At 32.7% G+C, this 26,495-nt stretch overlaps 1 protein-coding gene across 2 annotated transcripts; it reads right to left on the bottom strand.

Annotated features, from left to right (window-relative positions):
- Positions 1 to 14,613: 14,613 nt before the first annotated feature.
- Positions 14,614 to 25,563, bottom strand: LOC141708631 (homeobox protein LUMINIDEPENDENS). Of its 2 annotated transcripts, none has more exons than XM_074512352.1 (13): positions 25,172 to 25,563; positions 24,907 to 24,934; positions 24,468 to 24,598; positions 23,715 to 24,160; positions 23,537 to 23,630; positions 23,368 to 23,461; positions 22,046 to 22,175; positions 21,587 to 21,638; positions 21,445 to 21,464; positions 21,253 to 21,338; positions 19,622 to 20,020; positions 16,174 to 16,721; positions 14,614 to 15,569 (listed from the first exon to the last, which is right to left on the bottom strand). In XM_074512352.1, the coding sequence occupies exons 1-13, from the start codon at positions 25,343 to 25,345 to the stop codon at positions 14,811 to 14,813; spliced, it is 2,961 nt and encodes a 986-aa protein (XP_074368453.1). In that variant the 5' UTR covers positions 25,346 to 25,563; the 3' UTR covers positions 14,614 to 14,810. The 2 variants fall into 2 exon arrangements, with proteins under 2 accessions (XP_074368453.1, XP_074368452.1); XM_074512351.1 differs by having other exon boundaries at positions 21,445 to 21,467.
- Between the last annotated feature and the right edge of the window lie 932 nt (positions 25,564 to 26,495).

Consider the following 26,495-nt stretch of genomic DNA (forward strand, 5'->3'; position numbering starts at 1 on the left):
CAGGAGTTGTTATTTGTTGAAAATTCCTATTTGAATAATAATTAAGTCACACTTAATTATTTAACAACTGAATTTCATAATTAATATTAGTAAAATTGAATATCATTATTTATCTAATTAATTAAGTCATACTTAATTATTATTATAAATAATTCAAATTACTTTAATATAATTTAAATTTAATTTAAATTAAATAATCCTTCAAGCATTCTTTGTGTGTGACCCTGTAGGTTATTATTACGTTGGCAATAAATTTTAAATTAGCAACGAATTTTAAATCTAATTTAAAATCGTAAACAATGAGCGGCATCTAGTAATACATCATTGCTACCCAAGTAATAATAATTAAATCGGTGATCGATTTAACCTTTCGTGAATAATATACAATGTAATATAATCCCTTTAACCACATATTATAGATTAAACTAGTGGCATGTAATATGTCATCCCCATCAATGTTTAATCCAGGTTTCCTTAATCAATGAGTAGACTATCATATCAAATCAACATTCGAGATTGGCCACGCATTTATATAGTCTAGCTCACACAAGAGGCTAATAATATCACTCCTTAAATTAGGAGGGTTAAATCCTTTATAGATCATTCATATTTCTTATACGATTCATAATATACCCGAAATACACTTTTATCATTACCCGATCAAAGGTAACTTTTAATATAATCAAAGTACATTAATTCTCGTATAAAAATATAATGATTTCAATTCTAAGGACCATTACATCATTATCACAGTGAGAATTACTTATGACCCAACATACATGTAGAATCTCACATTGGGTCTGTCCAGCACCATGTACCTATACATATGCTTGTGTTTTTGACTTTAGTATCACTATACCTATGATCAATGAGATGTGATCATCAGTCAACAAACACACCAGTTTTAATGCATTATTATTGTCCCTTAATAATAATACTTGACTAGGGACCTTTAGGAATATTGATACTATTCTCATAATCTCATTTCTAAGTCACGTACTTAGAGGTATAGAATTCATATCATATTCCAAGGACATTTATTAATCTAACATTTATATCGCAGTAAATTAAGAATTAATAAATTATAAAAAAATGATAGAACATAAATATTAATAATCCAAATGTTTTAAACTAAAACCCACTTGCACCCTATAGTTTTACCCCTTCGAGTGGATTAACTAAAGTCTATAAGTTATTTTGATACATGGATTCCTTCTCGGATTTCATGGCCTCTAGCCATCTCTCGGAGTCTGGACTGTTCATAGCATCTTGGGAGGTGAGAGGTTTATCATTATCCGTAAGCATCACATCACCATCTTGAGTCAAAAGAATTCCATAATTTCTCCTGGACTCATGGAAAATCCTACTAGATCTACAAATAACCTGTGTTTCCTGAACAGGATTACTTTCAACATTTTGATGTACATCCTGATCTTATTCCAACTCTGGTTCAATGTTATCATGTGGTTCTCGATATTCATCGAGATGTATTGTCCTCCTACTGATTTTCTAATAAAGTAGTTCTCCCTCAAGAAATACGGCGGCCCGAGTAACAAACACTTTGTTCTCAGAAGGATTATAAAAACTATACCCTAGTCTCGCTTGGGTATCCCACAAAATAGCATTTATCTTATTTTGGTCCAAGATTGTCAGAGACTAAACATTTTACAAAAGCTTCACGTCCCCAAATTTTCATAAATGGCATGTTATGACGTTTATCAGTCTATATCTCATACGCAGTATTTTGAACCGCTTTAGTCGGAACTTGGATAAGTGTATATGCAGCCGTTTCTAGAGCATAACCCCAGAAATTGAATGGAAGATCCGCTTGACTCATCGTGGATCGCACTATGTCCAACAAGGTACGAACTCTCCTCTCAGAATCTCTATTCGATTGAGATGTTTCAGAAGGAGTAAGTTGTGATACAATAACACACTCTTTCAAGAAACTCTTGAATTTGAGGTGTAAGTATTCTCCTCTATGATCTGATCATAAAACTTTTATACTTTTCCCTTGTTTGCTTTTCTACTTCGGCCTTATATTCTTTTAACATTTCAAAAGAATCGGATTTGTTCTTCATAAGAATCACATATCCATATCTAAAGAAATCATTAGTAAATGTTATGAAGTAGTATAAGCCACCCATTGCCATCATACGCATTTGACCACATACATCATTATGTATAAGTCCTAATCGTTCGGTGGCCCTTTCACCTGATCAGGTAAAAGAAACTTTAGTCATTTTGCCAATGAGACAAAGTTCGCATCTTCCGTATGATTCAAAATCAAACTTATCCAAGTATCCATCTATATGTAACTCTGAAATGCGTTTCTTATTAATATGGCTTAACGACAATGCTAGAGGTAATATTTGATTTGAGTCATCTTAGAACATATAAATTGTTAACTAATTGTGCAACATTATAAGCCTTATCATTAAAATAGAATAAACAACTATTGTTTATTTAATTAAAATAAAAATCTTTCTTGCCCTAACAAGAAATTGATTTAATTTATCCGCTAAAGGCAGGCACATAATAACAATATATCAAGTTCTCAATCTCACCTTATGGGCAAAATTAGGTATCGAGTTCCTTCAACTAGAGCAACAACTTTTGCTCCAATTCTAACCCGATACTTGAAGCTTGACCATTGCTAGTCTTCTTCTTTAGATCTTCCAAATAAACTTGACAATTTAATTCTAATCAGCTAGTTATTTCCACATAAATGACAATCATCTCCTTTAGCAACACCACTATAAGGCTTCAAAACCCCTTTGGGATTGGACTTTGGTTTGGCACTGAATAAGATCAAATCTTCACCTTGGCTGTCCACTTTCCTTTCCCATTTACATTCCATGGTACATCATCAATATGGACGTAATTCATGCCTTTACCATGTTATTTTCAGCAGTTCTAAACATGCTTAACAACTCGGTGAGTTTTCTATCTATCTCATTCCTTTTGTTCTTAACAAACTAAGAATATAAGTTATTCAAAGATTGTTTGATCAAATTAAGCTGAGTCTCTAGACTATTCTTGAAACCCAAAATATCAAGGTACATATACCTATCATCTTTAGAACATGTGGTCCAATCGGATATCATTCTCCCATTAATGCAAAAGTATGGTGCCTTATTATTGTCAACTATTTATGACGAGCCTCCTTCAAACATCCTTCGAATGTGCTCAATCATATCATAAGCATCATTATGCTCTTGTTGCTTTTAAAGCTCAGCATTCATAATTACAAGCATGAGACATGAAACATCATTTGCTTAATCAATTTGCTTCTGATAAGCATTTTGTTCAGCACATGTTTCATTCTTAGCTAGAAGAAATAAGGGAGGGGTTTGAGTGACATCCTTGAACGTGAGGACAATCCTCAAGTTCCCATGTCAATTGAGGAAATTATTTCATGTCAACTTGTCTTTCTCAAGGACTATTACATAGAGAAGTTATTTGTGTTATTTGTTATTTGATATCTATAATATTAAAGTGCATAAACTGACTTAGTCTACAGGTGATCATTAAATTATGTTCAAGTGATTATTCATATATATTCATAATATATATCTCCCACTATTTTTATCAAATCAATAGCCCTAACTATTAATTTGGAAAGAATATCTTTTATATCCTTTCTAGTGAGCCAAGATCCATATTTCACCATGCGTTAGGTCAGCTTTGGCTTTTCTCCTAAAACATGATTATTTAGATAGACAATATTTGTCAATTATATCAACTATATAACTCTTGGATAGCTTGGTGGAACAACATTTGTTCATATTTATCTAATAAATCTCGCCAAACTCAATCCTATTGTGGTAACTTAGATAAGTCAAACCCAATAGTCAAAAAGTATCAATATACTTCAACACATCTCCCACGATAGATGGGAGTACTTCACTTTGGCGAACCCACTCCTTGTCGATCTAGGGGTTAACGCATTGAATTCATTGGAAGGCATCTGATCAACTTAATATTAACTTTAGGGTTTTGTTAATTTTTTAAAGATCATATGATCCCATCATAAAGAGATTCCCAATTTTTCCTTAAATAATATACTTCAAATCAATATTCGTCAATGGTTTGATTTTCAGGTAGTGAGAGAGTCACAACGGTCTCGCTTAAAACCCACAACCTTACAAGTTCAATGAACTCACCTTTGCCAAAATCGCCCCATGTCAGAAATAAAGAAAATTTGTATTTTATTCCGTGATTCATAAACACGAGAATCTCATAATCGTTTGTTCATTTTAAAATCTTGAGTCATTACAAATTTTATTTTGTTTAGCAAACATGGCATGGGTATCGTATCTAATACATACATCCTTAATCTAATTAAGCATGCATCTTTATAAATTACTCTACACATACATTCATCATATGCGCATATATATGTAAAGTGCAATAAATAAACGTGGTTGGTTATGGCTTAATCCTATGTGATCTTCATCAAGCTAATGACAAAGATCTAGGTCGATCTAAGGTTAAAAATAAATACAAGCTAACTATTACATGTCTTCTTTCTTGTATTGCTTCCTTGGATGGCCTCCATATGAGATTGCCTTCCTTGATCTTCAAATCTTCATGTCTTCATGTACATTACACGAATTAAAAATAAAAACTAATCTAATGTACTTAAAATAAGAACTCGAGTTATATTCGAGATTTAATAATTACAAGATCAAACGACATGCAAGCCGTATTTAAAAAAATCCAAAACCATTAACCTAAGGTCATAAGCCATAACCATCCACCATGCTCACTTAACACATAAGAACATGTTAAAACATATTATATGATCTTAACATATCGTACATATCATGATCTAATCATAAAAACCAAATATGGCTAAAATCAGAAAATTAGAAATTAAATCTGATAACATTAAATCGCAGATTAGAGGGCCTGAATGACGTCAAACGCCTTACAGATCAGTCAATGATAGAAGTTTCTATCTGTTTTGTTCAGACGCTCGATTCCATATGAAATAGTGGATTCGTTCGCCAAAATCGGACACCAGACCCAGATTTCAGCAAATCCACAGCATTCGATTCAGAATTGTATCAAATACGATTCATATAATAAGAACAAATACAAAACATGTATATATCAGTATATATACATATTATATAATCATCATATTATTATACAACTCTACTGAATATCATATATTCAAAATATATATACATACGCATATATAAACATAACAACATATAAAAACATACAAAATCGCATACATAACTATCATGGAATATTGTATACATGTTATCATCATAAAACTAGTAAACACATAAACAAATTAAACACTTTTCGCAAGTAGCTCTGATGCCATTAAAGGGTTTCGAGCACATAAACGCAACGGAAACAGTAATTAAAAACGTGAAAAACCTGAATTTTTGAAACCCACCGCAGGATTCATGCGAAAAATAGATATTTAATATATGGATCAGATTGTTTACCTTAAGAAGCTTTACAAATTGGTTGAATAATGGAGATCCAAAGACTGTTCAATCACCACGCATCCCGCTCTCGCGATCTACGCTCTATTGGTATCCACACGAATGCGTGAACTCAAGGATTGGATGTGTACTAGCACAAACTCGTTTCTTCTTGCTCTCTCCATCTTCTCTCTTGGTGGCTAGGGTTTTAGTGAAAGTCTTATCTTAAAAATCAGCCACAAGAGATATTATATAGAGAGTAGAAAAACAAATTATAACTCTTAACTAATTAGGAGTTATTATTAATTCAAAATTCCTATTTGTATAATAATTAAGTCGCACTTAATTATTTAACAATTGAATTTCATAATTAATATTAGTAAATTCGAATATCAATATTTATCTAATTAATTAAGTCATACTTAATTGTTATAATAAATAATTCAAATTACTTTAATATAATTTAAATCTAATTTAAATTAAATAATCCTTCAAGCATTCTTTGTGTGTGACCCTGCAGGTTATTATTATGTTGGCAACGAATTTTAAAACTTATTTAAAATCGTAAACAATGAGCAGCATCTAGTAATACATCATTGTTACCCAAGTAATAATAATTGAATCGGTGATAGATTTAACCTTTCATGAATAATGTACAATGTAATATATTTCCTTTAAGCACATATTATAGATTAAACTAGAGGCATGTAATGTATCATTCTCATCAATGTTTAATTCAGGGTTCCTTGATTAATTAGTAGACTATCATATCAAATCAACATTTGAGTGTGGCAACGCATTTATATAGTCTAACTCACACAAGAGACCAATGATATCACTCCTTAAATTAGGAGGGTTAAATCATTTCTAGATCATTCATATTTCGCATATGATTCATAATATACCCGAAATACACTTTTATCATTACCCGATCAAAGGTAACTTTTAATGTAATCAAAGTACATTAATTCTTGTATAAAAATATAATGATTTCAAGTGTAAGGACTATTACATCATTATCATAGTGAGAATTACTTATGACACAATATACATGTACAATCTCATATTGGGTCTGTCCAGCACCATGTACATATACATTTGCCTGTGTTTTTTACTTTAGTATCACTATACCTATGATCAATGAGATGTGATCATCAGTCAACAAACACACATGTCTTAATGCATTATTATTGTCCCTTAATAATAATACTTGACTTGGGACCTTTAGGAATATTGATACTATTCTCATAATCTCATTTCTAAGTCACGTACTTAGAGGTATAGAATTCATATCATATTCTAAGGACATTTATTAATCTAACATTTATATCGCAGTAAATTAAGAATTAATAAATTATAAAAAAAAATGATAGAACATAAATATTAATAATCCAAATGTCTTAAACTAAAACATCATAGTGTTGTCTCTAGGGCACAAACACTAACAACCATCACCTTCCATATCTTGTTCTCTCCGATTATGGGGTTGATGACTAAGGGATCTTCATGAGGTAGTATGACATCCTCATAGTCCTCTTTAGTGAAGGAGAGGGGCATGGCCTGTCTGGAGGGGCTGAACTGAAATAAATTGTAGACTTGTCGAGCATATCTCTTCATGGCATTCTTGTTGTCCAGACCAAGGGCACTGCCTCTCGAAATGGTCTTCACTTCTCCCCGATACCTTTCTTCGGGCCTCGAGTTTCTCATGTCGGTCTTCTCCAGTTTATCCCTTAGGTCTCTCACAAATTCATTTAATTCGACGGATTTGATCATTCTCTTTATCAACTTTTTCAAATGGAAACATTCATCGGTGTTATGTCCCTTATCTTGGTGGTAGTCACAGTAGTTGTCTGCATTCTTCTTGTGATCGGCCATTTTGATTTTGGCAGGGCGGACGAATCTTGGCTTGCCTTTAATCACATTGAGAATCTTCGAGATCGGCGCGTTAAGGGGTGTGAATGTAGTGAAATCTCTATCTCTTCGCTTTTCAAAGCCTTGTCAGTCTGTTTTTTTCCTTCGTTCCGACGGTCATCCCTTTGGTCGCTGTTGGACCCTCGAGAATAGCCAGAATGTCCGGATTGCCTGTTTCGATCCTCTCTTCAGGGCTCTCTATACCCCTCCAGAATCTCCATCTTTCTTCGGATATTCTCACCCATCACATATATATCATTAAGGGACTGCGGGGGATAATCATAAAGTGATGATAAGAACTTTTTACCTTTGGTCGGGTCCAGTCCTGTAGTCAAGTATCCCATAGCTTTGGTTTTGTTTAAATTGGTCACCATTCCTACTTCCTCCTTGAACTTGGCTAGATAGTCGCCTAGGGACTCATTCGCCCTGTGTCTGCAGTGGATAAGGGTTTCAGTATCCTTCTCTCTTCAGCACAGATGTGGGTAGTGCCTTATGAATTTTCCCTTCAACTGTTCATAGGAATGAATTGACCGTGGCCGAAGTGATTTGTACCACATCGACATTGCCCCCTTCAGGTACATTTTGAACATTTTACACAACATCGTCTAGCTATGACTCATTGTAGGAATATGTTGTGAACTTGATGATAAGTTGAACAAAACACCTTAGTAGATTTAACTTAGTATTTTGTAGCTCTTGACGGATGTTCTACAATAGTCCTGACGGATGAACTTTATAGTCCCGACGGATGACAACTGAACATTGATCAAGAGTGTAGCTTATGTAATAATAAGTCTTGTAGCACATGCCTGCAAACAACAATGTATTAGTAGATGTTGTAGGATTCTTTAAGTCATGTTGACTACTAGATTGATATGCAGAATAGGTTGGCTAATTGTAAATATCAGATGTCTTGTAATTCTGTATAAGTGAAATAGAGTCAAGTGACAGAAAGGCTCCCGACGGATGACCAACATAGTCCTGGCGGATGATCATATTCAAAATAGCAGTTGACAGTGACAACACAGTCACATGCGTCGGATGTTTGCAAACGGAATGTGGCAGCCTAATTACAAGATTTAGAGAACAAAGAAGCATTACCATTTCCATGCAATTATGAAGATATTCAAAGATGTTGGATAGAGTAATGAAGTAGTATAAAATTAGACTAGAAATAATTTTTGTTTTACTTGTTTTGTCTTTTTATCATGTAACTTGGTAGCAAGCAGAACAAATAACGAAGTAAGCATTATTTTTAGAGAGATAGATAAAGTTATATATGTTAAGCATTTCTCTGTAATTCTGTAAGTTCGCTTGTAAGCAGCTGTGTGCTATTCAAGCATCACAGAGTTCTCATCTTTATATATATCTCTGGTGGATATGTTCAAATCCACCAGAAAGTTTAAAGTCTTGTGTTTTATTGCTTTGTATTTTGATTTTCATTTTACTATTCATTCCGCACTTCTTGCAAAATCAAACACGATTATATATTAAGTAAGAACATTCTTAAAATCAAAAAAAAAGCCAGAATTACATTCAACCCCCCTTCTGTAATTCTTGTTGCATTGATTGGGAATAACAATTGGTATCATAGCAAACTCTTGAAGAACAAAGAGTTTAAAGATCACAACAATTAACAAGATGAACAGAAAAGATGTTGGAGTAAAGATTCCATTTCTGGATAAAGACAACTATCACCATTGGAAGGTGAAGATACACCTGCATCTCCTATCTCAAGATGAAGCATATGTGAAATGGATTGAGAAAGGTCCACATGTCCCTATGAGAGCTGCTACAGGAAATGAAGCAACAGTCCCAAAACCACAAGCAGAATGGTCAGATCCAGACAAAGAACAAGTTCAAAAGGATAAAAAAAGGCCATGAACATTCTTTTTAATGGTGTTAATAGTGATATGTTTGACAACATCATAAACTGCAAGAATGTTAAGGATGTCTGGGATATAATTCAAGTTATATGTGATGGAATTGAGCAAGTAAGGGAGAACAAGATGCAACTCTTGATTAAGCAATATGAGCATTTCCATAGTGAAGAAGGTGAGTCACTCACTAACATTTTCAGTAGATTCCAAAAACTGTTGAATGCTCTAAAACTGCATGGAAGGGTCTATCAAACAAAAGACTCAAACCTCAAATTCCTTAGATCTCTACCAAAGAAATGGAAGCCTATGACAGTCATCATTGATAAATTCTCAAGATTACAAGGAGTTCGCCTTGGATAGACTGTATGGTATCCTAAAAACCTATGAGTTTGAAATAGAGAAAGATGAGAAGATGGAGAAAGGAAGAAAGAAGGGAGGGTCCATTGCACTAGTTGCTGAGCAAGAAAAGGAGAATGAGATAAAGGTTTACACCAAACTCAAAAGTTTGTGAAGGTAAAAGAACATAATGGTCCCTAGGACAAACACATTCTTTTCATAAAAGCATCCAATAAGGACAAACTGATACCAAACCTGTAATAGTCGTAATGTGCAAAACTTTTTACACAAAAAAGCGGCAACATATAAATTTAACTCTCTGCATATAAGCGACGATACCATAAGGTCCCTAGGTCTATACATAACAGCAACCTACACAAAAGAACATAACCTACTTGAGAAATAATAATTATAACCTTCATGACACCAGGCCTCCATAGTTTCAGATATTAGTGAACAAAATATTAATTTTTCTGCCCACCGGTTAGAACCCTTTTTTTCATCTTATTCATGCTTAGATTCTTTTATGCCAGAACGATTACACAGCCTGACACGAACCTGAGACAAATTTTATAACAAATTTTACAGGTTGCGATTGTTGTTAGACGGGTCGGGTTGAAAAGAGGTAGGACCCGAATAAAAAAGACGAATTATGGATAGGGTTAACCCTTAACCCGGCATGGATAACTCGTAATACTATATTTTAAAAAAATATTTATTAATATTTATTTATATTTATATAAAATAATATTAATGCAATTGATCTTTTAAACGTAAAACTATGTAGGTTTAATTATTTTTTATTATTTTTTTATATTTAGAATGAAATATATGATATAAGTATATATAGAATTTCAATTAATTAATTCACCGTGAATAATTTGTTACACAAAATTATATTTTTAACTTATAAATATATTTTGTTCATTATATTACACAACATAAAAAAATAATTAAGTATAATGATTTGATAAATATAATATTCAGTTAAATTTATTAAATAATTTGAATAAATATATTATTAGTAGATAAAAAATATTTGTGAATAATTATAAAAAAAAATTGTCGAAAAATATGGATTAAAGGTCAGCTTGGTTTGTGTCAAATTTTGTGGGTTAATATTTTTCTGGGTCGAATTAATATCGAAACTAAAATTCGACCTAATAATATGATCAGATACAAATCTAACACATAACCCCGAGATTAACAACCCAAAATTTTTTCCTTAAAAAATATTCCCTTCATCACATTTTAATTGTAATATTTGATTTGACCCAATCAAATTGACTAAATTTTGATCAAAGTTTATTAATATTTTATAATTAAACAAAATAAAAAAAATTACATTATCAGAAAGTAGATTTAATTTACTTTAATATATAGATTTAAATTTTTTAAAATAATATAAGAATAATGTTTAATTTTTGATTAAAAATTGATTAATTTAACTTATATAAAAGGAAATTTGACAAACAAAATTGGAGGGATTTAACATGCGAGACAACTCCGACAAAATTATCGAAGAGACGTGGGTCAGATTACTGAATAAAAGGCCAACAAACTATTGGTGCAGTGATTGAGCTCTTCGATCCCGTGTGCGTGTGTTATGGATTAGAAAAAAAAAGTTTACATTAATACAACTTAGAAAAAATATATATAGATAATTTATCTTTAGATTTCAAAAGTGATAAGTTCTAGTGGTAATCAATTTCGCGACATGCCTATCATATATTTTATCATTGCTTAGGTGGGACCATAGATAATAAATATTATAACTTTTTCTTGGCCCTAATTAAAATTATAAAATAGTGTTATATAATTATTTATCGTATTATCATTTACTTAATTTATATCTTAACTTTCTCTTCTTTATATGTGTATATAGTTTGTATAATTTTCAAAATTTTCTTACAATTTATTCACTATCACATTAAAATCTATAGATCTAAATAAAAGTTAAAATTTTATATAGTAAGTTTATATCTTAATTTCTTTTCATTTTGATGTGTACATTTCTCATATTAAGACATAATTTTGACTTTTAATGTATTATCTCATATTTAAAAATATTAAAAAATATAATTATATTCTATAATTTATATAAATAAAACTTTTAGTGTTTAACCTGAAATGTGAATAAAAATTAGTTGTCACTTTTTTTCCTCCGTTGTTCAGCTTATTCATGACTTTTAGTTTAAACATATTGTAGTAAATAAGTTTGAATTTAATAAACCGCACCAAAATTTCTAATCTCTTACGAATAGTTTCTACTATTGTAAAAATTATCTATTAATTTTTAAAAAAAAATATTTTCTGAAGTGTAAATTCTGTTATATTTTGAAAGAGAAAATTGTGCCTGAGGTTGTTTTCAATCAAATTACCTGAGTTTATGACATTTTATAGTGTAATATTTTAAGGATAAATCTGTAAATATATTACAACCCCTGTATTTACAAAAATACCCATATATTATACTTGTTTTCTTTTAATTTCAAGTATGTTGAGGTCATTTTCAGGATCAACAATCTCATTTTGAAATACATTGACATTTTATAATTTTTGAACGATTTAAATATATATAAATATTTAAACCTGTAAAAAAAATTAACTTATTTTGCATCCACGATCTAACTTTTCTAACTCTGCTGATTTCCATTCAGTCATGAGTTGGAGTTGGGAGTTTTCGTTTCTCTTAGTGCTTGTTTGGTTCTAATGAGGGAACTAATTTACGTAGGAAGTTACTTTTTACTTGCACTGAAAGGTGTAATAAACTTATTTGGTTGACATTTATAAGTATATGTAATTCCTAAGTACTCTGTTATCATGTTTAATTTAATTTATTTATTTTATTTTTTCATAATAATTATTTTGAGTTATTATTATTATTATTATTATTGCATTATAATATCTATCTTATTGTTTATCTTAATTTTTTAATTATATACAATAAAAAATAATTATACAAAATTATATATTTTTTGAATATATTTTTGTATTAATGTATTAAAAAACATAATTACTAGTATTTTAAAACATGACTTGAAATTATTTTTGTTATCATCAATAAATTATAAATGTACATTTTAAATTTTAAAATAAAATTTAGTTGAATATTAATAAAAATTAATTGAAATAATTATATTTTTAATTACAAATTCGTATGCTAACTAAAATTTTAAATATCAAATTTTATTACATGATTTTAAAAATTAATATTAGGAATTATTATTTGCACCTATACTATAATTTATTAATATAGTGAGTTAGGTTTTCTTAATTTTTAAATAACTTTAATAACAAATATCTTTCATTTAGACATAAATTTTGGATTTTAATTATTTAATATATGGATTGATTTTATATCGAGACCTGGGAAGTGTGACTAAGGGTGGGTGAACAACTTCCACATTGTGGAGGCATTTGGAGTTCTTAGGTTATTCTAATACTCATATTTTGTGTAACCAAACAACTATATCAATTATCACTTCTCATGTATTTGAAGTATCCATCTAAATTTCTGTCAACCAAACGATCATCTCAGCAAAAAATTATAAAAAAATTATAAGAAAGCAAGGAAAAAAATTAATACTAAATCTCTAATAAAGCAAGAAAAAAATCAATATTAAATGAACTAGTTTCCTGTCATCAATTAAAACAAGCTTTCCTTCTATCAATTTAATTAATTAATTTTACATTTTAAATTTTAAGTAGAATGCAAATATTATAAGGGGTTATGATTTTTTGTTAATATTTTAATATGTTATCAGTTGTAAAAAAATTTAAAATTAAAACCTCTTTAAATAATATCTTCGTAAAGAAAAAATATTATTATAGAGAGTTTATTCTTAAATAGAGGTTAACATATAAATTTAAAATTTAAAAATCAGTTAAAATTTAGGGATTTTTTCATAAATATCGAAGTTTTACAAAAATTTTGGAAAAATACTATCACTTTTTAAAAATATTTACAAAAATACGTGCAACCATTTTTGCAACAACTTTTGCAACTTAAAATTATAAAAAATTGCAAAAACATGTTCGGTAAATTACAACCATATTTGCAGCAACCGAAATGCAACCTAAAATAGTTACACAATTTACACTAAATTGCAATCAATTATGCAACATCGTATTTTTGCAAATATTTTTAGAGTAAATTAGTTTTCTTACAAATCTTTTTAGAGTTAGTAAAATTGCAAATAATTTTATAAAAGTAGTATTTTTTATAAATTTCCTAAATTTATTATTTTTAAGAATTTCAATACACTGACCAAATTGACTAAATGGATATCAACAAGTTTATCGAATATCCTGATAAGTAACAAGTGGGTTTATGAAAAGAAGAAATTATTATAAAAATAAGGCAAAAAGGGGAAGATGATAACTTAGAGGATGACAGTGGAGAAATTAAAAAGGAATGGAATTATATTGGATATAACAAGATGGTTTTTATGTGGTTATGAATTATTAGACACACTAGTTAAATGATATGATGCAATGTTAACGCCAACGACCAAGGCATTATCATAAATAATTTTAGAAAAATATTTAAAATAGTTTTTTTTAAATGTTTACGCAATACACGGTTGTATTTATTGGATATATATATATATATATATTAAGCATTTTTATTTTTCTATAGAGCAAAATTAATAAAGGATGAATTTTTAAAAATATAGAATATTAAAATATATAGTTTATTTTAATAATAACTGGTCAAGTTAGAACTGTAATTTTTTATTACCAACTTTATTGCTGTATAAAGTATTCTCTTATATAAAGATTCTACTGTATATCAAAAAGTATTAAAAAACGAACCTCGGGAACAATTCTAATGATTAAACTTAATCAACCCATACTATGCCTATATATAGTATGGGATTTTGTATGGTATGCCCAAAACACATAATAGTCACTAACTTCCATAAAAATAGACTCTTCTTATTAGTGGTTGAATAATAAATGTTAATGACCCTTACATTCACATCAATTCCACCAATAAAAAGAGGCAATTTTTATTGGAGTGTGACTAATGTGTATCCTTAGAAAGACCGATATAGTATTTAATTGGTACTAAGCTTTACAAAATTTTATGCTTTTACCAAATTAGTAACAAAATGTTGTGCTCGGATGAAATACAAGATAGCCATCCATTGTCAATTTAAATATTTTGAAACCTCAACTACCATCTAAACAAGTTAACCTTGCAAACCAAGCTGGCTGTCACTGCAAATTATTATCTTCTCTGTTCACGCCATCTCCGGCCATCGTTCCGGCCATGATCCCTGTACTCGGGGTGCCGAGGTTGTATCTGCTGTCGAGACCTATCAACTCTATAACCTTGACCATTATTTGTTCTAGGCTGTCCATAACTCCAACCAGATTGTTGTGATCGAACTGGACTGTTATCTGGACTCCAAGTATCGTACCGCAGGTCACCAACCATTTCATTTCTATTACGTGTATGACCCATAGGATCCTGCTGAGTTCCTCCAGCATACGCATTATAGTTATTATAATTAGTATGAAATTCAGAATTTGGAGTCAGATTCTGCCTATCCCTCCAAGAGGCCGTCGAAAACTGAGATTCGGGGATGTCTGCCGAGGCTTGCCTCATTTGAGACCTAGCGGATGTGGGCATTAAATGGGCCACTGGCGATGGAGCAGCCAAAGAATTGTATTGTGGGATATTACTAACTGTAAAATTATTCTGGTTATGTAGTATTTCTGGACCAGTTTGATTTAAAGAGGGAACTGCAACACGAGCTCGATTCTCGGGCAAATTTGCACTTATGGCTCTTTGATATATTGGCGTCTGAGTGACTAATGGTTCAGCTGGAGAGGGGGGAATTACTGGTCTTTGGGGTAGAACCATGCCAGTAGAATATACATGGGAGTGTACAGTGGCGGTAGCAACTGACATGCGACTTTCCTCTCCATAAACTGTTGCAGGCTGCCATGAAAATGGATTCTTAGCAACTGCTCCCAAAGCATTCTGCAAGAAGGGCAAGGAAAGAAAATATTACCAGATTCGTCAGTTAAGCCCAAAAGTTAAAAGACATTATAATTAACAAAATTTGTGGTGAACTGGAGTCTAATATTAGTCAAATTCAGAAGAATCCTAAAATCAGTTGTATTCAGAATAATCATATTCACAAGCTGTCACGTCAAGTGATCCCACTATAAGAACCCCCCGCGGACCAGAACGATGCCTGGGAAATTGTTTGGGCCTTCTCAATGCTATGACAGTCATCACGTCTCTTAATTTTCACTACATTTTGAATCAGTTTCATTTGCACTTTCTTTGCTTTTCTTTTTTAATTTTTTTTTTAATAAAAACTCAAAATATGGGGAATTCTTCATTTGCCTTTCATCACTTGATTTGTTATACTAAAGTATCAAACCCACGCCCCTCAACTATCGTAATTATTTCACCAGCATGCACACGGCAGGAGCACTTGTTTACGGGTCTTAGTCCATTAAAGTGGGGAATGGTGATATAAAAAGAAAAAGAGAATGTAGAAGGAGAAGATGATGAGGAATTGCCATAACATTTTATAACTTTCACGAGTTGTACAGTTGCTGCTTAAAACACGCACCGTTACAGGATTGCTGGAAGGAGTTGGGGATGGAAGAGAAACTTCAATCTTCTCCTCGGCTTTTGTGCCTACACCAGCTAAACTACCAACTGCACTACTGACCCCGTTTGACTTGAGCATATCAAGCAATTTCATGGTATCTTGACTTGATAAGTTACCACCGCCTTCAGCAGATGTCAGTGCAAAAACAAGATCTGGGTTTTTCAACAAAACAGCAAGCAATTCAAAATCAGGCTCGGGCATATTCCCATTCCCATTACTACTTTGTGATGTTGTAGCTGCAGATGTAACCCGAACTTCTTCACTTTGACTGTGGAAAACAGCATTTTCTGTGCCTTCAGCATCAGGCAACTGTTCATTTGGAATTTCTGGTGTCAACGAGTCGTCATAGTCAATCTCACGATCCCAAGGTTCCTTGGGATCTGAGGGTATTTCATGGATTGTTTTATAGATTATTTCTTTCTCCCGGCGAATTCTGTTTCTCTGGAATTCTACTTCTTTGCTATTTACACCAGTGCCAACCATCCAGCCAGTATTAATTCTCATTTCTGCATTAGGAAAACCAGTTTAAGGCTTTAAAAAATGCAAAGAATGCCATTATATTAACACCCAAAAAAGAACCCAGTTCACGGAATAACATTAAAAGATGAACCAATAAAGAGAACAAGAGCTGTGCTATGACAAATTAAACATCCTCACTACCAAGAACATTTAATTGCAGCCATCACAAATAAAGTTTTGCAGCAAACTAGTAAAACAGCTGCACAGTTCGTAAATAGAATCATAATGGGTCTCTGACTACCTCCCAAATTGAATAAAGATTGGGGATTCAGATTTTTTTTGGGGGGGGGGGGAGGTGGGGGGCACAACATAAAATTTGGGCGTTGGACATGATATACAAAGATATGAAACGGAGGAGCTTAGAAATTGGATATTGCTTGTATTTCACAGAATAATATAAAAAGAAAAATGAGCAAATATATACTAGATGATCATGCAGAAATATAGACTGCCCTTTAAGAAGGCACTTTCCCCTGATACATCAACCGGATTTTCGAAATTACAACCAATATTGGATCCAATCAGTGAGCCTAGTACAAATTGAACTTCTATTCTATGGCTGTACAGTTCTAAGTCGAAGTGACTTACTAATGAATTTTTAGTTGGATACAATGCTACAAACTGAGTATATATGTGTTGTGAAAAGCACAAACTTGAAATAATAAATTTTAAGAGCAAACGTGCGAAGACTTGCAATATAATTCTATTTGCTGAAACAGCACTGAAGAGAGGAGGAGAGACATGAACAGATGAGGATGATAGAGGGAGTCCTGCCACGAGCAAGTGAGATGGATGAATTAATGAGGCAAAAACACATCCTTGGACTCATTTATGGAGTGCAGCATACAACATACCGAGTTTTGGAGCCACAAAATTTGAAATTAAGGACGCAGGGACATGGTCCGATTTTTAGACACGGCATAATGAATGATGAATAATAATACTATATAAAGTTTTATAAAAATATATCAACAAAACTCAGATAAAACATAACTTTTTTATGGACTTCGCAATTAGGCGACATTTACTTCTCATTTTCCTCCGTTCTACAGTCTCATTTTTCCCCTGTTTGCATCACAAGTTAATCTCATATGTAGTCTATAAGTTGGTCAAAATGTCCATATTTCAGTCAAAGGATCCAACATGGAATAAATGTTGAAGACGTCCATAACCAAAGAGTCATACTAACATAGATTGCAGGAGAACAGGTAGGCAAGCTGAGAAATTTGGGCTACAGTTTCGTTTTTGGGAAAAGGGGACTGTGACCCATTTAGGTTCTTCTTGTTTTTAGTTTCTAACAAGTTAATTTGCGTCATGTTGACAATTTGAAACTCATGTAACACCACAACATTTAACTCTCAAATCTTGCATTATCTAAGCTTAAGTGTAAACATTTTTCACAACACTCGCGCTTATTCGAGCTTTTCATATTACTGTAAAAAAAAACGGGTATATTGTTCGTTTGAGAATTCAAACTGGAAAAGAAAGAAAATAGAGATGGACACAATTACTTAACAAAGCTATCTACAACAACTAAATTTCATGGGAACTGTTATGCCCTTGGTCTTTCGATCAACTTTCAATTTTGATCTTATATGAACTGTGTTAGCTGAACTGGCTGCTCAAATTTAAGAAACTCAATTCAACAAAGTCCAATGGTGCACTTTTTAGAGTGATTTCTATTTCACAACTAATTGTTTCATTTACAAAGAATCTCACACAGGATATATATGCAGAGTTTTAGTTGTAAGAGTAAAATCATTCGGGCTGTCATTAGATATGATTAGCGGCATAACATTCTGTCAATATGTCACCCCAAAGGTGATATACCAAAGACTGCAGCTATTTACAGTTTGTAAGTTATCATTAACAGTCCTGCAGAAATATATGGAAAAAACTTGAAGTTCAGAATCTGTCTGGTTATATTGTGATCTGTGACCACTCATCCATTCCCCAATTTTTCTAATTAATCCCATCATTAGTTGAGTAGTTGACCACCTTTTGATTGAGATCTTTAGAACATGCTCCAAGGGATAGTGGATTAATTGATTAAACTCAAAAAATCAAATAACCAACTATAATGTTTATTATATACTTCGGAAACAACTTCTACTTTACCCACAATCAAAAACAAGTAAATTATTTTACTGTCACGACAAAATATAGATTCCTGGTCACATTCACATATTTCTCAGCCAAGAAATCTAATAGCAATATCAATAGTTCAAATTTCACCAAAAATGGTACAGTGCATCAGCAAAGCAAAATTCCATTCAGGCCGCTAATGGTAATTTCATTTACTAGAAATAGCATTGCAGAATCAGGTACTATGATAATGTGAAATTGGAATCAAGCGGTTGATTCACAATCATTTTAGGCACTTGGAAGCACAGTACTTAAAACCGCCATACGATATGCATTTGCAAACACGCTAAATTAAACGCTAATACTACAATTACGCAGAAATTTGATCAATCCTTGTATAGTTCCCAGGAAATTATTGAAAAGCTGTAGAACTGCACTGTTCTAATTGCTTGAACCATAAAATTGATTTAGTATAAGCTGCTTTAATATGCCACAGTCCTGTCCAAATGTCCGATTAGACATTTGCACATCACATAAAAACTGAAGTGCATATCCGGGGGAGGGAGCTTTTATGAATACAGTTAGTAGACGAGTTGTTTGGGGTGACATGATCAATTGCAGAGACAGCACAGGATCTGATGAACCTTAAACCAGCACTTAGAAAGTATAGAGCATGGACACTAATTTAGATTCTAAATCACATTTCAATTGCTTTTTAGGTACTATCAAAGGGGAATTCTATTTCGAACTTTTAACATTGTTAGTATTACGTACACCAAGAAGAGAAATTGAATAGATATACCTGGAGGTGTATTCCATGAAATCTGAACTCTCTTAATCTTCTTTGACGCAGGCTCATATACATCTTGATTCATCTTGTTCGATATGGGAGCAAGTTTTGGCTCATTTTCCGTAGGTTTCTTGTGCTCCTCGACTTTAGCACGGACATTAGACCTGGATGTAGCCTGAGACGTGCTAACTTGGGGATGGAGCACTTTCTTGGGGCTTCCATCATAAGTGGTTACAGGTTTCCCATATTTGCTCTGCATAAACTGAGCACGTAGTTTAGCTTTCTGGATCTCATCAGCTGAAAGAGGACGTTCTTGAGTTGCAGGTAACGGCCTTGCAAGCTGTGAACTTCTTCCTGTAACCTTCTGTCCTGGTTGCTCTACCAGCTGGACTTTTCTACGTTCTCTGTTATCTGTTTATTTGTTAAGGCAACTGACTATTTGCTATTCAAGAACATACAACTAAGACTTTGGACTATTGCTTAAGAAGTTATGCATATGCTAAAAAGGGGTTTTCACAATCACATTTCTATTTATTAGAAGAGGAAATGCTAACTAGTAGTAATGTCAATGAGATGAGAAAATGCAGCAACAAGGTCACGGGGTGCATACTGTAATTTATAGACAATTTGTTCTTTTTTGTGCTAAGCACAACCAAGTACCGTATTTATATTTGTACACGAAAGAGATTGAGGTATAAACGTAATACTCCATCTACAGGCACGTCACCTAGAAGTTAAACCAACAAGATTTTTGCCGACATTTTTGCAATAATTACTATTCTTTAATTTTTCTGCAGTAATACTGCCAATTAATATATGATCTTTCATTAACAAACACATATATATAACACCCATCCATTAGCACTGAATAACAGCTCTACAAATTTATAATACCTACATACAACAAGCTTTGTTTGGGCATGTTGCATATTTTTCAATATATTATTAGATTGGTAAGTACACGGGAGGGGCAGACCTTTGGTCATTGAGGATGGGCAGGAGCCTTGCAGAGGGCAATAAATAATTTCTTCATAAATCTATATTTTCATCATTCAACAATTTTGAGAAAAGATGGGCAGAAATTCAATTTTAAAAAAAAAACATATCAGACAACATTCAAAAACTTTGGTTATTTCTGTGACCAACAAAATTGATGTCTCCCAGTTGATAATAAACTTAATTAAAGAAGTAAAAACAGAAAGCAATGAGATTAAAAATTCTTGAGAGTATCACTAAAGTTCCTCAATTTCCTGAAGTCAAACTTGATAGGGTGTCGGGAATTTTCAGCAACCAGCCTAAAATCTGGTTAAACATATACTATATAATAAATAATTAAACGCTCTTTGAATCACGGCCAATGTAATTATATCTCTATGCATTAGTACTCACTGAATCATGGTCTATCTAATAATATCGTGATGTATACTTCATGCCGCATAACATTATACTTCATAAAGGATTTCCCCGTGCATAAAGCACTATTTCTGTGTGCATCAAATTTTTCACAGTTCCCTTGCTCTTCGTAAACAGCACTAAAATTTAGACACCGTATCATCAAAAAATCATAGAGTTTTACAAAGAAACATGACCAATTTGATTTACATTTACTAGAATTTTGAAGCCAAGAACTATCACAAGGATACGGGATGAAGAACCTCGGACAAGTTTCTTATTCGAGTCATCCACAAATGAAGTTAGCAATTTTACAGGCTGTAAAGACTCCAATTTCCTGAACAACAAAAGTGTGCTTTATAACACTACCTGTTATACATATATATATGAAAATATATACAAGTATACAATCAGCAGAATGTTTCAGCCAGATACCCACATACCTGAAGTTTTCCGCAGGGTCCTGCTTTAGAAAAAGAAAAATAATCAGTAGAGTAAAAACTTTTCAAACAGCAGTAATTTCACTGGAGATTAAGAAATGTTTTTCCATTCAATTGATAAAATTCCATTTGGTAAATTACTTACTAGGTTATCAGCTTTCTTTTCCCACGATTCACTTCCCATTATTTCACCAATGCTGCACATGTAGACTTGATCATTATAAAAACATGCAAATACAGGGGGGGAACTCCCATCCTATAAAAAATGGCTAATTTGGTTTTTGCAAAAGATTATTTAAACATGTTTACACTATCATGCCCCTGTTCAAGCAGGAATGTGAATATTTTACATGTAAATTAATATGTGTGACCACTAAAAAAGAGTGTAAAAAAGCATTTCTTGTGTTCTAGCAACTGTAAATCAGGTATGAGAAATTGAGATCACAATTTTTCCTCGCCATACAAGGGTTTAAAAAAGAATAAACGTGTATAAGAGAAACCCAGCCATATTTTTAGGACAAGCTACAATATAAACTCGGCAATTTGTTGTAGAACGGGAGGGAGTAGAAAATAGCATTATTAACTAGTAAAGAAATAGCCTTGCCTCTGCTTTAATAACATCTCATCCTGACATTCTGATGTAGATTTCACAGCACTGAATTTCTTTAAATTTTGGCTCCGTGCAAATATTTTGCTCCATTTAGATAAAAGAACCCTCGCTCTATTTGAGATATCTGATCCTCGAAGGAGATATAATGAGATTCCGTAAATCAAAGAGGCATCGAGAAAATAAAGTACATCTAGATAAGATCCTTATTAATGAAAAAATCCCCAGTAAACTATATCAAAAAACCATGGCCGTTACACAATCTTCAAAATTCAGAACACTTCATTACTGAACACATTAATCCAACTAGGCTATCAGATTAAATTTATAATTCCTAATGTGGTTCAAGGACACATGTTCTGACTTCTGAGACGTAAGGAGTACAGGAATCCTATACAACCATAATTGACTGACCACCTGGAAATCATGTGCATGTGTTTTTTAATGCATCGCATAATCGCATTTGCTCCCGGACTCGGTTAGAAGAGTCCAACATGAATACATGTCCAAGTTTCGGACTTGGCAACATATTAAAAAAGGTACTCCCTCCGTCCTTTTGATTTGTTATCAAAAGGATTGGGCACGGAGGTTAACAAAAATGATAAAATAGTAGTGAAAAGTTAAAAAAAAGTGAGTAAAGTGGTGGGACCGATTAATATTTTATATACAAAGTGGGTATAGTGGAGGTAAGTAGTGGATGAGTTTACTTTTTATATTATAAAAACTTTACTACTTTTGAAAAATTTTGAAATGTAAAGAACTGGAAGGGACATCCAAAAATGGAAAGTGTAAAGAAATGGTTGGGACAGAGGGAGTACATGTTTTTGGCCTAAAATAAGTGTCGAGTGCCTGAAACGGGTACTTGAGGTAGACTGAAGAGTCCGTGTAATATATGGCAAGGTAACTTGATAAAAATATCACAGGTAAAGTTGTTGCACGGGATTAATGTGCCTTTAGTTTCATGAACTGCCAATCTAACAACCGCTAGAGGAAGATATCAAACTCTTAATATGTGGCTATTTAGGACATCAATTTGCATAACTAAAAACATATAATTCTGCTTCACAATATTGGATCAGGTTGCACTTTGATGTTTATCATGATGACGACCATAACTTTAGACTCAAGACACAAATCGACATGCAACACAAACACCACAGTATATTGATATGCTAAATTGCAAGATGATTATTGACCAAATATAAAATGTAATTTGAGTATTTGACAACGGGTAGAGTTGACTTTCAACAGTCAGGATGATCATTGATCACAAAAGTGATATATAACTCGCAAGAATCTGCCAGAAAAGACGAACACACCTGATGACCTATAGAACCGAAGTTTATTTACACTTTGTAGTATTGCAGACATGTGAGCTGGAAGAGCTTTGTGTAGGGGTAGATGACAAAGGACCTGCAGAGGCAAACAAATCAATAACAAGAAATAGACGTGGAACGTGAAAACATGAGCTACAGATTATGTATATACCTTAATGATGACATGGAGGACAGTGGTCTGTTCTTCCATTGCTGCTTGACCCAGCCATGTTGCTAGGATCATAACACCGCCTTTTGTTGAAAACCTTAAATTCCATAAGACGTATTTCAAGCTTAATAAAAATGCCAATATGGTGAAGCAGAGAAACTCATACAGATGAAACACATACCAATGTAGTACTGTAGAATCTTGGATCTGCAAGATCCATTCCATCAATTTCACCTGTCCAGAAAATTTATCTTCTTTCCGCATTAAAGTAAAAATGTTCTCAACAAAATGTTTATCCAAGTCATTCATGCCAGGTGGAATGTCTTCATCTTGTGTAGAGCATGAAGGTCCTTCAGAATTGATAGGAGCCATTGTGTTTAGAGGAAGTGTGCACGAAGGTCCTTCAGCATTGATAGGAGCCATTGTGTTTAGAGGAAGTGGGCACGAAGGTCCAACAGCATTGATAGGAGCCATTGTGTTTAATGGAAGTGTATTACTAGCTACATTTGAATCAGAACATAATAGTCCTGCCTGTTCTTCACATTTAATGGATCTATTTGCCTTTTCCCCAGACAACCTAACAAACCTCCTTACTCTCGAGCGTTGACCATTAAAAAACTCTCGAACCTGAAAATATTGGGGGAACAATGTAAGAGATCAGTTTCATGCAGCAACATTTCAAATAAATATAAAAATTCAGACCCTTTTTATAGTACAGAACAATCGTGAGATTTTGATACGTCAACAGAGCTTCAATTAAAGAACCTTTCTCAACCTTCCAACACAAAAGCCCCATACACAAGATAAAGCAAAAGCAATCATCGAATAAAAACTTTAGTGCTTAATAAATTTCTCACAGGACAAAAAAAACTTAAATGTACATTTTATATGCTTTTGTAAAGAGAGCAAATTAGGAATTAATGGTAAAATGAACCTGTGTGGCTGTGACCCCAAAGAGAGCACTAATTTCTCGAGACTCCCTTTTGTTAGTTGCATCTTTAATTGAGAAAAACGATTGCATATACTTCATAGCCTTAGGATTAAGCAAATCTCTCGGCCTTTTTCCTACATGTCATTGAATAAAACATCACATGAATAAACATATACAGAACTAGTAAAACTAAACTAAAACTGTGCAAGTTACTTTTAAAGTGAACGTATATGGAAAGTAGATATGAATGAGCAAAGAGACACATAGAACACAATTGTTGCTTCATTAAAGAGCCATAAAACTTATTAACAGCTTCATCAATTACCATCTCAAATGCGGAAACAAAGTAATGTTATCAAGTTCTAAATACTAAATACAGGGAATAATAATGGAAAAAATACATCAAAATTTCAATTTACTCCAGAAGTTCATAATGTCGTACCAATCTTAATCGAAAGAGCACCAGCTGCCTGCAAGCAAAGAAAACAACTCCACAAATCAGTACGATATCCACATTAAGACGTAACAAAAAACAAGAGGCGTATGTTGCCACAACTAACCAATTCAAATCATAATATGCCTAAAACCTAAAATAAAATAAATATAAATTCATATCGCAAACCTGAAAACAACGAACAAAACATATATAACGAACAAAACATATATAAATAAAGACATTACATAGAAACAAATCAAGAAAAACAAACCATTTCTTGAGAGAGAGGATTGACGCCGGTGAGTTTACATTGGGCAACAACTAAATTCTGTAGATGTTCAATCTGGCTTTGAATCAGCTCCTTCTGCGAATCAATCAAGTCATTAAACGACGTCGTGGAGCTCGACACAACCATCTGTAGCTGATTTACATCTGATACAGCCATTGTGGAGTAGAGAAAAACGGCGTCGTGGAGTGAATTGAAGCCAAATTAAACGGATCGGAGCATTGAAAGAAGGGTTTGAGATTGTGAAGGATGAAAATTAGGGTTTGAAATAGGAGAATTAAAAGAGTCGAAAATTATAAAACGCTATTAAGAAACAAAGTGCAATAGGATTGGGGAGGTTTGGATTGGCCCTGCTAGTGTACCTTAGACCCACTAATACCCTCTAATATATTCGTCAAAAAAAATACCCTTTTCTTATGAACCTTAACCGAAAATATTAGTTAAACCTTAACTGAAAATATTAGTTATGTTTAATGTAAATGAAATATAGGAGAATAGAAGATATGGAGAGAAAGTTGAATATCATTTCATTAGCTAAATGAGTTATTTACGGTAGTTGGTTTACAAGTCTTACTAATGAAGTTATTCAAATCTTCTTCATTAAGTATTACAAAACTTCTTCGTTAAGCTTTACAAGTCTTTCTCGATAAGTTTTACAATTTTTCCTGATTAAGTTTTTTTCTTAAGAAGCTGTGCAAGTCTTCCTCAGTAAGATTTGAGAGACTTCCTCGATACGCTTTAACAATCACTTTATATTTATTCAAATATTTTAGCACTCCCCCTTAATTGTCAAATGCGAGTTATTGCAAAGATTAGTTGTCTCGTTAAAACCTTGCAAGGAAAAATTCAGTGGGATAAAAACATTGACGAAGGAAAAAGAGTACAACCTCCCCCTGAATAAAATGTCTCACATTTTGACATTTTGATGTAGCAAATTTTTTAACCTCCGCATACCCATATTATTTCTCAGCTTCTCAAATGTCGATGTAGGTAGTGACTTTGTAAGTATATCCGCCAGATTATCGCATGAGCGAACTTCTTGTACATCAATATCACCATTTTTTTGAAGTTCATGAGTGTAGAAGAATTTTGGCAATATGTGTTTTGTTCGATCCCCTTTAATATATCATTCCTTAAGTTGTTTGATGTAGGCTGAGTTATCCTCGAATATAACTATAGGATTGTCTGAAATACAATCCACGTGATTCTCGAATATGTTGAATGACCGACCTTAGCCAAATACATTATCTGCTTGCTTCATGAATTGCTAACTCTGCGTGGTTTGATGAAGTTGCAGCCATAGTCTGTT

The sequence above is a fragment of the Apium graveolens genome, chromosome 2 (assembly GCF_009905375.1).
Source record: "Apium graveolens cultivar Ventura chromosome 2, ASM990537v1, whole genome shotgun sequence".
In the NCBI taxonomy this organism is placed as follows: Eukaryota; Viridiplantae; Streptophyta; class Magnoliopsida; order Apiales; family Apiaceae; genus Apium; species Apium graveolens.

Coding starts and splice junctions, on each gene's coding strand:
- LOC141708631 (XM_074512351.1), bottom strand. CDS start 25,345: ATGGCTGTATCAGATGTAAATCAGCTACAGATGGTTGTGTCGAGCTCC. Junction 24,599..24,906: donor TGCTCTTTCGATTAAGATTG/GTACGACATTAT, acceptor AATGACATGTAG/GAAAAAGGCCGAGAGATTTG. Junction 21,339..21,444: donor GACCCTGCGGAAAACTTCAG/GTATGTGGGTAT, acceptor TTTGTTGTTCAG/GAAATTGGAGTCTTTACAGC.